The 14,197-nt window shown below is 45.1% G+C and overlaps 1 protein-coding gene across 1 annotated transcript in view; it reads left to right on the top strand.

Moving 5' to 3' along the window:
- LOC144119656 (uncharacterized) overlaps positions 1–14,197 on the top strand; it is a 591,617-nt gene that overhangs the window by 550,049 nt on the left and 27,371 nt on the right. The window contains exons 11-12 of the mRNA XM_077652222.1: positions 6,473–6,578; positions 7,719–7,873. Of these exons, the coding sequence (XP_077508348.1) occupies positions 6,473–6,578; positions 7,719–7,873 (261 nt within the window). The remainder of the gene's footprint in view (positions 1–6,472; positions 6,579–7,718; positions 7,874–14,197) is intronic.

The raw sequence follows: 14,197 nt of genomic DNA, 5'->3' as shown, positions 1-14,197 counted from the left end.
AAAAAAAATAGAACGGATACCCTAAGGCCCCAATCGTTCGACGGCTGACGTCCGGCGGAATAATACCTCGCGGGCACGTTCGCAGTACGCCGCCTTTCATTTATCTTCGGGACGCCCGGGAAGTATTGAGCACCGCCAGCAATGAAGACTCGCCCCTTTATACGCACCCCCTTTTCCCTTTCCTTTTCCCCACGACCACCTACCGCCATACCTTTCATCCCCACAATCCCGCACCCCAGGCACTTTCGGCCAGTGCCGTGATCGCCTCCAAGCCTCCCAAGCACGGCGAGACAGGCCGCGCCACATAGCGAGTGTGTAGTGCATCCCTGCAGACGACTACTCCAACGGCAACGGAATTGCGTTGCAAGCTTATTGCGCCCCCTGGGCAGGGTTGAAGCACCCCGTCGGTGTGTGGCACTTGGTTTCTCGAGCGCTTGATTTCTCTCCTGTTTCTTTTTTTTATTTCTGTTTCCCTGATGCAGACTACCTGGTGATGTTGGCTTCTGCGACATTCTTCCCTCCGCCCCGCTTTTTCGGCTTATTTTTCTTTTGATCGTTGACCTTGTTTTTCCGGCCATTACACTGGGGCTTGTTTTTCCCTTAGTCAGTTCTGTCTTGCTATCAGGAAGGACCTTTTGCTCTTCAGGTCATCACTGACTGAAAGCAGAAAAATTTCATATAGTGCTCTGCATATGTCATCTTTCTTTTTTTTTTCCTCTGTCACTTTTATTCTCGTCTGTGGGAGGTACTGAGAGTCAATGGGTTTGCACCAAATAACTGCACACTCTATGAAGCGCTCTCAGAGTCGCGTCTAAGTAGGACGGTAAGCTTGTGCATCTTTTCGGGATTTCGCGCCCTCACTGATGCGTAAAAGTTTTAAGCAGGTGACTACCTTAGTATAGTAGACGCGATGCAAATCAAGCTCTGGTGTGTAAGGTAATCATTTACTTGAACATGAGCAGGTCCGGTTTGAAAATTATTTTTGTACACCACTACTTCGTAGGTGCTGCGTGAACGAAGACCGAGCAAACTTCTCAACCTAAAGAATAGATACAAAACTTACCTTTGAACATCAGCGCAAAGTAAACGCTCTGTACCTATTGGACACACAGTGAACAGTGCTGAGGGCACTGATCATTGATCCGCTGGTTCTATACATGCTGACGCGCTAAAACCAGTTCAGCACATGTACTGGCCGTTCATTCCGACTCCGCTCTTTTAGCGCGCTTCATGGGGCACGAGGACAACGCTAGGCAGCTTTTTTTTCCTATTTTCTGGCTCTTTCTGTATATGCTCATATATTTACGGCATCAAAAGGCTCATTTAGTGCCGAGAAAATTAAATTTTAAAACTTTTTCGCCACTTCATTTCAACTCGGGACGTCAAGACCTAAAGAGGCTCCGGGACAATTCTTGCAAGTGAATGATGGTGTATTCTAGCCTCAGAGATCCGCACGGGTAAAACTGTCTTGACGCACCGCAGTTCGCTTACGAAAAAGACCGGTGGGGTCGGCACCTGTTCTTCACTTTTTAACAAGTTCTAGTTTATGAAGGCCAGCTTTCAGGGAAAGGGGCGTCTTTATCATCGAGGCATAGTAATCTGTCGATGCAGCCCAACTTCAATTTTTTCTCAATGTTCTTTTAACCAATGGGAAATAAAATTCACGAGTAAGAATTAAAGAAACGGCTTCGCTGACTTCTCCCTTTCGCAAAACAAGGAAGAAGTTCCATTTTTGAATCGGTAATAGATTGGAAGGCTAGTCTGTTTCGTCACCAAGAGCTGTGAATACAGGTCGCTTCCCTTTTCCGCGGGTTTTATAGAGACCTTCGCTGCAATGTCATGCAAAACCGGTTCTGCGGTAAAGACAAGCCGCCAGGTTCACGTCCTTGTTACAGGCGGCCACTTACAGTGCTTGAATAGACTCCAGGAATACCGGTCCCGTCTTTTTAAGAGGCGCTTTACGACGCGAAGGTGATTAAAAGAAACATTTTCGAACGAGAAATCTACGGTAATATACTCATCTGACATTGGCACGCATCCTGTGCTAGTAGCCATCCTCTCTGCTGACATCAACAACTGCTTTCTACAGTGGCAGTGATGTAACTTCAACATCAGGTTCGTGTCCCCATTTTCCCCACTTCCTATCTTCCCCTGCCTGTCGTTCGACCATTCACTTCCCTTTTCCTCGAGGCTAGGGAAGGAACGTTCCGCGCGTCTTTCGTCTCCTCTCCTTTATTTCCCCATTTCTCTCACGCCTTCTCGCCGTACCGGCTGGCTTCTTTTTCTTTCTCCTGTCACTCGCTCTGTTTTTCTTTCGCCATCCGTTTTTCTCGTTTCTTCCTTTACTGTTGGTCTACACCAATCTTGCGAGCGGAAAGGCTGCCCCACAGCGCGCGAGAAGCAATATATAAATCCAAGATATAATGCCAAGAGAAGGACGAGCGCGGGAGGTCTTTGACGCCAGTGTCCGCTTTAATAGTGGATGATAGCGCAAATCCCGAAATGGACGGCGGCCGCGCTCCCCCGGGCAAGAAGGGTCCGTCATTTAGCCTCCGAGGAAGTGGGAAAGGTAGGGAAGAGTGAGCCCTCCGCCGAGTCCACCCTTGCGGCCGACAACGCCCCCCGACTCTCCGGCTGTACATTGCCTATCCTGGAGGCTCCAAGTACTTTCTTTCCTGGCCATCCCTTCTTTCCCAACCCCCCTCTCTTCCCACCCAGGCTAGCCCTACTCGGGGACAAGAACCTTTCCTCCCTCGTCTGCTTCAAAGTTCAACGCACTTCGTATGCCTACCACAGACACTGTGGTCTCTCCTACCCCGATGTGTGGTGCGCTGCGGACGGCGATCTATCTCGTGCATGGACCTTGATATTCTTCTTCGGAGACTTAGTTCTTGGCTTTTTTCTTCCTTTTATTCTTTTTTTATGTATAAGCCTCTCCGGGAACATAGATACTGACGCACTTCTTCCTGGAAGTCAATTTCTGTTTTGCTTCAACCTCCCTCCCTATTCATCCTTGTAACTCTCCCTAAAGGCAAAAGGGAGTGAAGTGTGGGGAATAAAGGACTTCCACGTTCTAATCGCTTTCCCCTACAGCCGGGTGCTTCCGCCCTTTGTCACGCGAGAACTTTTCAGTTGGTGTAATCCCGCAGGAGATCCATTTTGCCCCATCGGGCTCTGTTCCCGCCCTCGGGGTCGTTGACACTTTCCGCAGGTGTTTATAGTGCACGGATGAGAATGAATTGCCAATATTTTATGCGGAAGTGGCCTGAGCTTCCTCCTACCAGGAAACGAGAGAGCACACGTGTGGGAAGGGGAATTTGCAAGCGGCCCTGAATCAGACGCTTTTCGCTCGGGTCAGCCATCAATGACGTAGGCTCGAAGTCGAACATGGCGCGAATGTGGCGTTTGTAGACCGACTGGCAATTAGTACCTGACTTACCTCTATATTCAGGCCTTTGTTTATTCTTCAATAACGTTCAGGGTCCTCATCTTCCTATTCTGATAGTTTTTTTCGAATAATCACCCTCCGTAAATATGTAGCACTAGTTTAGTCCCCTTTTGACATTTAGGTGTCCCTGCTCCCTTACAAAAATGATATATAGACAGTCTATAGAGTTCTTATAGACTCTATTGCCTTTGTATAGATATTTCGTTTTCTCTATTCATACTCTATTGACAGTCTATAAAGTACTAAAAGTGTATGGCCATAAATCTAAGATTGTCCATAGGATTTGTATTGCCTACAGACGGTTCTCTAGGGTTTGGGAACAGAGTCATTAGACATTACAGACAGAAGGATGCCACTCATTTGTTTGTGCCCTCGTTTATAAAGAGTGGGGATTTTAAAATGATTTGACACAGATTTTTTCTTTTAAAAGCCGGGAAAAATCATGGGTGTGTTTTATGCAGATGTAATGTACGATAAGGCGTGCATTATTTGCCTGACAGAGTATAATTAAAAGATTAAAAGATTTTTAGAGTAAAATACCTATCCAACTGTGTATATTTGGTTTCAGGGCAAGAAATTATATCGTGAACTGAAAGCCGTCGGCATAAAAACTGAACCCACATTTTAAAATTTCGGATTGGGCAACTTATTCTAAATATCGAACGGGAAAGAACAAGTCTCCGAATACTATTTGAGCTGGCTTCTTTATGATGCGCGTTCATTGTATACCTTTGCTGCGTGTAGTGCCGTTACAGGTACAAAGTCAACATTTCCTGCATCATAAAAAATATGAGCTACATAATTAGTCTCTGCAATGAAAATTTGAGCGACGTCATTTGACTAATGCGCAGTGTGGCAACGGCGATTTCACTAGTTTTCATAAGCGTGTTTTTTTACGTTTGATCGCTCGAACCACAATGTCAATTCGATCTTTTCAAAACTGAGCCTGCTGTGGGTGTTGGCGGCCTGAAATTTGGTAATATAATACTCGCTCAAGATAAAAACTTTAAATGCCTAATTAGTAATTGTAGTTAATTGCTCGTTCTTTGATCTCACTTACCACGTAAATAATGTCCGTCTTGCCGTATACCCCAAATGCACAGACCGCAAAGATGTATCTTTCAGGCATTTTAAAAGAAACATTTGTATCAAATAATTAGAAACGTCTGGTACATCGTGGCGGTGAGACTAGTCACATAGCTGACAAGCCTGCCTCCTAACCTGTCCTCTTCGCATCATTTATGCCAGATCTCTTCGTTTCCTAGCTGAACTATCCCTCACTCCCCCCTCATCAATCCTCTGTCACGTTTAATTTTTCACTCCCTGGAAAAATACTACAGTCTGTCCCTTCTTAAACCCCAAAAATCTCGGACATATTTGATTCGAGATTGAAAACATTGTGCCGTCGGTGGCGCTGCCTCACCATCGATGGCAGCGTCACACTTCCGGGACTTGCCAAGGAAAGTTTTCTGTTAGATTATAATTATAAACTCCGCTTGCTGTCTTAGTGTCACAGAGCCTACACATTTTCAGCCCGTAATAGTCTCGCATACACAGCAATTCTGGAAAAAAACATTTTTAAGCGGGAAACCATTTATGAACGCAATTCTTCCATATAATGAAAGATTTCACTATAACAATCAACACATCTGCAGCTGACCCGACGCCAGTCTTGAATTTTTTTTCTGCTAACGTTTTTGCGGTCCTCAAAAGCGTTCCCTATTGGTTTTCTATGGATGGCTTAACTGCTCGATGGGACCGATGGAAACACTTTAAAAGATAGATTTTGCTACATATCAGAAGAAGAGACGATTACCTTCAATACTACCGTAAAGTTATATCACAATTTTCTAATTTTCAAAGTTTTTGTCCGAAATTTCTGGACATGACGTCATCATCAACGTCCCAAGTTTGAATCCAGTGGAGGGAAGGTATAATCTATATTCCGCTCCCAATTTATCGCATTAAATGCGTAGTTTTTTTCACAACGAACATAAACGCAGTAAAAAAAAGCCAAACAAACAAGTTTCACTTGGGTTAAAAAATCGGATTTCGTTGCACCCAGTGTTCCTTACAGGGTGAGCGTTTTTTTTTCTTTTTTGCTTTGTTCCATTTTAGATTCAGATTCAGACCATTTTATTTCCTTTCAGTTGAAAGTGGAAGACGAGGCAAAAGGCATGGAGCCTGACAAGGCCTCGACTGCCATCTTTAGTTTCGGAGCAGGCAAAACTTCAGTACATTTGCAGGGATTTCTCCTGATGAAACGGTGTACACATACACATAAAATATAAAGTACATATGAACATAAATAGCTGGCTGTCGATTAACGCAACGTTCGAAAGCACATCAGAGGATCCGCGACAACACACTGGCGAGAAAAAGAAACCGCTGAATAACATGTAGACAGAAGCATGGAAAAGAAAAACTTTTTCGGAAGAGTGGTGATTTGCATGGACATATGAGTGCAGCTATATACATAAGCTATCATCAGTGATTATTAGGAATGCTTTGTACTGTAATTTGAAGGGCTTAAATGGTAGCTTAATATCAATGTAGGACTCATGATGGTTAAATAACTTTGTTGCTTGATAATCAACATCCTGTCTCCCATAATTTGTTCTCACTTTTCTTGTTTTATGTGTATGGGTTCGAAAGCTATAGTGTGGCGATATATCTGTAAAACTATTGTAAAGTTTTTTTATGGATTAATTGCATCAGTTGAGAGTAATATACTTTGTTGGTCGGTAATATATTATGTCTTAAGAAGAGTGGCTGGGTTGGTAGGTAACGTATTCTACCTCTATAATTCTCAAATAGACGTAGAACGCGTTTTTGCAGTACGAGCAGCCTGTCGCAATTTCCTTTAGTCGTAGTGGCCCACCCTAATATTGCGTAAAGTAGCCGTTGTTGCGTGTTGCGCAGTTGTACGTGACTTCTGCGGGACGGAGCAATAAAATTAGAAATAGATTCAGTCCTCCTTGTGCAACAACCCGCTCATACGTTTCTTCTCCTCGGCCGATGCAGAGGGCGGATGCAGGGTGGAGGTGACATCAACTCCGCCCTCGGCTGCCTGCCGGACAAGCTCAAGACCGAGCTGGCGCTCCACGTCAATCTGAAAACGCTAAAAAAGGTTTGTTCCTGGACGTTCTGCTCATTCCTGGTGGGTTTCTGGAACTTTTTTTGTTTGCCTCAGTTTGAAGCACCATTCGCGAGGTAGTGATTTATGCTTTTATGCTTACCTAAAGCATCAGCATGGGGTGCTCTACCGCCGCGCCACTTCCCTATTCCTGCAATCTACATCTGCTCTGGTACTGGCAAAGCCCTTATCAGCCCTCCACCGCCAAACATTGGCGTTGTTTTTTTATTTTCACGTGCTCAAACCACAGCAGTCCACCTATTAAAAGGATTATCACGATCATGGTCACAGTTGGGACTCTGTTTTGAACTTTCAGACACTGGCGCATTTAGTGAGTGCTGATTTAAGTGAGGCATGGTTCATCAATATCATGCTCAACGCAGTGTAGAATATTGAAGAGGCACCAACACGGCTGTCAATGTTGCGCGCTCATTACACTGTTTGCTGAAAGCTGCAAAAAATGTTGTCATTCCATAGGAGCGGGTGAGAGAAGGTGCCAACGACACATACCGTAACTGTCTTGGGTGGCATTGCTTAAGTGCGGCTTTGTTCTCTGCTTCCCTTCTCTTTCTTTTGCCTCAGAACTACCCAACACGTCGGGTTGCGGCAGTTGGGTTGCGACTGTATTCATTGGGCGCCCTCCTTTCGGCTGCTACTTCAGGCATCGCTCGAGGAACGTTGTCAGTTCAAGCAGGTTCTTCATGGAAGCTTTACGCGAGTGAGCTTCAAATTGAAGCTTCGACGTTGGCCTCTAGTTTAGTTCTTCCTGCGCTGATACCTTCATTGCTCTTGCATTTGTTGTTGATGATGATGATGATTATGATGTAATAACGATAGTATAGAGATGATATCAACGGTACGCATGAGATTCTTGTGTCTTGCATACTTCAATTGTTGGGGCGTCTATCACAGCCGGCCGTAGTCAACGCAGCATGAGCTTTGCGTGACGCTAATCAGTGAGGTAAATAGCTGCGGTAATAACCCTTTCTCTCTGTGAAGACGCGTGCTCACGGCGTCATTGAGACAGCAATGCGTGGGACCTTTCGCCTACCGCTTCTAAACCTGTTGTGAGCAGGTTTACTACTTTCTCTTTATGCACATCTATCTGACCCTTGCACCTGCTCCCGTCGGCAGGTAACAATCTTCCAAGAGTGCCAGCCCGAGTTCCTGCACGACCTAGTGCTCAAGATGCGTGCCTACATCTTCACCCCCGGGGATCTCATCTGCCGCAAGGGAGAGGTCGCCCGTGAGATGTTCATCATCGCCGATGGCATCCTCGAAGTGATCAGGTACGAGCAGTGCCGAGGAACTGCCCGCTGCAGTTCCCTTGGGGCGCCAACGCCGCGCCTTTCCAGCGCTTCTATTTGATTGGGCAAGCCGAAACATACATGAAGAGCACGAACTTTGCCACCATTCATTCCTTCGAAACGATTTATTTCGAAACACCACGTCCTCTTTCAAAGACGGGATAACCCTTTCTGCCCCTCACCTACGACAGACAAAGATATCATTGAGTGCAAAAGTTCGCTGACGTACACGACCGTAGAAATACAGCTTGAAAAATTTCGAGAAGTTGTTGGCTCTTAGACAAACGTGTAATGGGGCGGTAGTTGATTTTCTGCTTCATATTCTGCTGCCATTCAGTTGCCGATTTGGTTCATTGTTCAAGTTCCTGTCTATAAAATCTTTTTTATATTTCTGTGCGTATTGCGTTTGCTATTGTAACTACGTACTCTTCCCCCATATGGCCGCATGCGATATCCTTTGAGTTTATGAAAACTACATAAAAGTGCGACCAGAAGCCCGGCTTACTGGAAATAAAAGAATAAATGGGGAGGGAAATATGACCACACTTCTAAAGTACGCCCTCCTATATAATGCCCTCTCTTTGAGGGCCGTTAGAGGTAACATAAACAAATAAGTCAAAATAACTAATCCTAAAAGGGTCTGCGCTTACTGCAACTTCTGGCCAGGCTGGAGAAAGCGAATTTGTATAGAAAATGCGACACCGATGTTTATTGTAGAGGTGGTAAAAATATCTTTTTGTTGTGGAGCAATCCTACCTAAAGAGAGGAAAGCTTGGAGCATTAATGCTGGCTGCAGGCCTTCCTGTTACCTCTGGTGGATTACATAAGTCACTTGCGCTTTCCCCGGTCACATACCTGCACTCCAACACGCAGTTCAGGCTCACAAACACTTACATAGCTTATGTGCAAAGTCTCGGTTTTTGTTACTTCAGCAAATGCTATAGAAGATAATTCATAGAGCGTAATAGCGATGGCTAGACCGACGCAACTTAAAGCTTTCAGAGAACTAAGTTGGTGCGATGGGGCAATGAACTTTAGTAAGTTAAACACCCCTCAAGTGTAACTCTTTTTAAGTTTAGCCATCGAACGCCTAGGCTAATAACTGGGCTTCTTAAAGGGGAAATAGAAGCTGACGTTGTGGTTTACATTCTCGTATTGCTTGTCTTAAGAATACAAAATAACTCAGTGCTTGACCCCTTTATGCATTGAAACCTTTTTAAAAAGGGTGCTCTCGTAATTTTAGGAGACTAAAGTGTCCTTGATTTTTTCTTACTGTGAGTAGCATCGGCTGTCTCAAAAGTCATTAAAACGCTCATTTTTACTTTCTTAAGCTACTTATAACTGTCTTTATAAACAGTGTCATCCTCCGCAACATGGAGTACCTCGAAACAGCTTAGTTTAAAACCAACAACGGCCTTTAAAAATCAGTTTTAATAATATCTGCTCGTGTTCAGAATCAAATTCAGAAATGCTTAATTGTTGCTTCATGCTTTTTAATTGCATTTTTCATGAAGGAGGGATCTCAGCACTCGGCACAGTTGTTGCGTGAGTGGTTCTTAAATTAAACAAAAGTTTGTACATCAGCGATGATCCTTAGAGATACAAAACGACTGAAAAAAAATGTTCAAGAACTCAGACCAATAAAAGATCAAAACAGTGTGCACAATTTCCTATATTCTTTTTATTCTACTAGGGTTCAAGTGTTCTGATTGATAATCGGATTAAAGAATATTTATCACACTACCAGGAGTATTGTTTTGGGCAGCGTACCTCGTGCGGCGCGAAATTATTGCAGTCAGAATTCACAATCCTGCCGGCTTCCTTCATATGTACTCATCGATCACACCGTAAGCGGAAAACGGAGAAATCTGTGGCGACAACATTATCTTTTGACATCAAAAAATATTCTGGGCATAAATATTGGCGCCATCTATTTTCCATTTTTCTTGTGCATCATTGTGGCTCTGAAGCTATGGCGTTGGTCATATGAGCACGAAGCCGTGTGATCGATTCCCGGCCTAAGTGACCGTATCTTGGTAGTGGCGAACCGTGAAAATATTTGAGTACCACGTGACATCAGTGCACGTTAAGAACCTCGTTTTTTTAATTAAGTCGGAACCTCCAATACGTCAATTTTTTTCTTCCTCCTTGCTTCCAAATTGTCCACCACTTCTAGCCTAGGCGTGCATCTGGCCCCCAATGTGAATGAGACATTTAAAGCGCATTTTCTATCCTCAAAACCATCCCATTTCCCTACAGTCCAGCCTTGATTTACATAAAACACATTGCTGGTGGACATTTTCGACTCCGTTTCGAGAAACTGCGTCAAAGCATTGCCCGCGGAAGGTGCTTATTTAGTAGAAAAGTACGCCCTTTGCGCTCAGTTCAGTAAGATCCGAGAACTTTACAGTAATTTTTTTACACACCTTTTTGAATGTTATTCTGTCTTTCCGCCCTTAACGCGACACCAGTTTCCCATGTTGCAGCCGCTAGGCTGCCGTAAAGCTGCCTTTCGATTCGTCAGTGACGTTCCCGACAGTGGAAGTGTTGCTAGCTTTAACCTTCTAAGCTAGCATTTTGTGTCCTTCTCGGATTTAATTTGAGTTCATTTAATTCGAGTTTCTTTCTCCAGCAGGAAACTGACTGTGCGGTCTTTCTTAATCATGCCTGCTCCGCGATCAGCTATAATGTGCATTGAAATTCTTGTTTTGCTGTCCGTGAATCTTTGTTCAGGTAATGGTAGAACTTCAACGTTGAAGCCCTCTGTAGATTTACAAGAAATAATCACTTTCTTGTCGCAGTTGATGCCGTACACATATTTTTGGGTGGATAATTGGTCCTGGCCATAAGTAGTCATCAGTTCAAGTTGAGTTAGGCTCATCTTGTCAAGAATCACGAGTTGAGAACTCATTCGATAACCGCCGTGGTGGCTCAGGGGTTAGGGCACTCGGCTATTGATCCGGTGTGCATGGGTTCGAACCCAACCGCGGCGGCCGCGTTTCGATGGAGGCGAACCGCAAAGGCGCCCGTGTGCTGTGCGATGTCAGTGCACGTTAAAGATCCCCAGGTGGTCGAAATTATTCCGAAACCCTCCACTACGGCACCTCTTTCTTCCTTTCTTCTCACAGTTCCTCCTTTATTCCTTCCCCTTAGGGCGCGGTTCAGGTGTCCGCCGAGATGCCAGACAGATACTGCGCCATTTCCTTTCCCCAGCAACAAATTTTCATTTTTTTTTCATTGGATAGTTGCCGAAGAGTCACAATGAGCGCAGCGACATTGCAGCGTTCAATACTTGGTTCCACGGCAACTGAGACGAATTTCCTCTCCTTTTGCACTTTATACTTAAGCGTCACAGCTTTGAGTAGATGCTCGTGGCTTTCGGTGCGCTGCTGGAGGGGGCCGTCAGTTACGCTCATCTTGCTGTTGCATTCTCATTCTGGTGGCCGGCCTCTGTTGTGTTGTGTTGTGTTGTGTTGTGTTGTGTTGTGTTGCGTTGTGTTGTGTTGTGTTGTGTTGTGTTGTGTTGTGTTCTGTTCTGTTCTGTTGTGTTGTGTTGTGTTGTGATGTGTCGTGTCGTCTCGTGTCGTGTTGTGTTATGTCGTGTGGTGTTTTGTTGTGTTGTGTTGTGTTGTATGGTAGACTGTTTGATTTGCTTCTCTTGGGCGCTGTTCCGTGGCCGTCCATTTAAACCAACCGTTTAAGCATCACTATTCTGGCAGAAAAAAAATTACTAAACCTAAGCTTACCGGCTCAGCGCATTATTCGGCGAAAGCTGGTTGGCAACAGCAGCCGTGAGGTCCGGAATGGCAGGCCCATTTTGACGTTTCACAGGTGCATGACTTCTCGGTTGGACATCTAACAGGCCAGTTTTGGCGTCTGTACGTTCCCGTGCATACTCGGCCTTCTTCCACTGGCGGTCTTCGGTTCGATCACTTTGAAGCCACACTCCACGGATTCCAGTGCCCGCTGGTACGAAGCAGAAAGTCCGGTTCCCAGTGTTGTCTTATTCACAGTCTAAACTCGCCTTTGGTTTTGAGGAAAGGAAAGGCACATAACTGCTTCCCCGGGTATTTGGACACCTCAATCGCGCTTTGAGGTACGTGGCGGTGCTATCCACCCAACGCATTTCGCGTAACGCATTACACAGCTACCATTGTACCCCCTTAATTTCTTCTACTAAATGGCTTGTGCAAAGCTATTGCAGCTCTCGCTGTAAAATGGTTTCTAGGCAATTATGCAATTATGTGGATAGATCGAACTCGAAAGTAAAGAGTTTCAACAGAGAAATAAAGATTTTTTTTACTTTATAAAGGGAATGCCTTAGAAATTACAAAATTATTTCTACGTCTCGTGCATTATTTGATGTCATATATCAAAACTTTAATTGAAATCTCGATTGAGCGGCCAAGAAGAAATAATCGCACATCACTGTTTCATCCATACCATGTCCAATGCCTCCTTTGTTTGCAGATTTACGAAACTTGGTTGGTTCGGCCCTATCACTTCATGGGGATCTATTCCTGCAGTGGCCCTTTTTTGTCAGGCCACCCCATTGGCCATCTCTCGCGAAGTTAATCATTTGGCTTCTCGGTAATCCCCGTAGGTCGCCAGAGGGGCGCGAAGCAGGTTTGATTAATTAGTGCTAGACGGCGCATTCGTAATTAAACGACACACGCTCTCTAATTGCTCTCGGTTTGGTTAACTCTGGCCCCCTCTCACGGTGACTTAATTCCGCCGACTGCGGCTTGGGACAAAGAACCGGAGCATGCCGCATGCACTTGGGTGAAGTGCATTGAAAATACCTTTGTTCGAAATGCGTGCGGGAACATTCTCATGTCTTCCTAACCGGCGTTCCCGTATTCCCAGCTGCATTCCCGATTCTGCCACAACGGTATGTGCTTTGTTCATCGTTGACCTCACAAAAAGCGTCTCTTCTTTATTAGACCAACCACTGAGGATGGTATGAGAAAAATTACGCTATCGCGACGACTGCACGAAGTTAGCTCCGACCCTGTGTACTCGCTGAATGGTCATTTTGCCTGGAAACTTCTATGAAGTTGCGACTTTTAAGTCGGACTGCGTGCCACACAATGCGTCTATAAAGGCCGATACGGTGTCACAGTGTTCACGCAGTGCCGGCAGTGACCGCTGGCAAGTAGCAACAGCCTTAGCCTCCGGAGAGCAGCATCTGCTTGAAATGTGTGGGCAAATTTCCATACTCAAAATATGATCTCGCATTGAACAAATGGTATGCAGTGCGTATACTTCACCTCAGAAGTCATTCGCAGCACAACCAAAGGTAGAGCTCTCTCGTCCAATCAGGGCCGAGTAGGACAGCAAATAGTCCCCCAAATATTTGACCAGTGTTGTGACTATTTTCTAAACAATTACTGCATTAATTGAAAAGTAGTTCAGGAATACGGCTTGTAAATACAGCGAGTGTTTCATTCACTGGTTAAATTAGGAAAGAAAGTCCGCGCGAACAAAGCACTGCGGAGGCCTGCTGCGATGGGTTGAGCCGCCGTTCGTAAACATGGCGTCCTCCAAGCAAGGCGAGACTGCTGCGCGCAGCAGCTTGATATTGTTGCTGTTTGCTTCCCAGAGATGGAGCCACCAGTCGCGGGTGACGGGCGTGGAGTAACATGCTTTGCAGCGTGCACCGTTCTGATTGTCTCAGAGCGCCATATCATTCACGCCGCTGCAAACTAATTGTGAAATGGAGTATAGGCTGAGGAGCGTAACATAAAAGAAACACAGAACAGAGCACAGAGAGGTGTAACCACACTAATGTAAGAAGTGCTTAGGCTGATAACAGGGACAGCCGATATTATTACCTCAATCACCATCATGCCCTAAATGGCTTTAGCAGCGTTACACTTTAAGCTTACATTTGTGTTTATTGCCGCCTTTCCAGGCGAAATTTTAATGCGAAATCGCACTCCCGAGCGCTTCCTGTAAGGTATTTAAACCAGCCACTGTTTAGAAAGCTTAGAGGAGACTACAGTACATATACTGTGCCGGCGCAAGCTTTGATGCAACAAGCAGGCTCTAGTGGGCGAGTTCTATCGGCAAAGTGGTTCTGGTGTTTGGCTGATGACTTCAGTTGCGGCTTCAATACAAGTCTTTACGGCTACATTTTGATGCAGCCTAAATTCGAAAAAGCCTCCGTACTGTGATCTCAATGCACGGAAAGCACCCCCCATTTCTGCCATCGAATGGTCGAAATGCATCCGGAGGCCATCACACAATGGTGCTCTTCCATGTAAGGAAAATCAATCATTTTTGAAGAAGCTATGTCTTAGCACT

Source organism: Amblyomma americanum, chromosome 2, assembly GCF_052857255.1.
Source record: "Amblyomma americanum isolate KBUSLIRL-KWMA chromosome 2, ASM5285725v1, whole genome shotgun sequence".
NCBI lineage: Eukaryota > Metazoa > Arthropoda > Arachnida > Ixodida > Ixodidae > Amblyomma > Amblyomma americanum.
The sequence above is the reverse complement of the archived record's forward strand: the minus strand, read 5'-3'. Positions and strand labels throughout refer to the sequence as shown.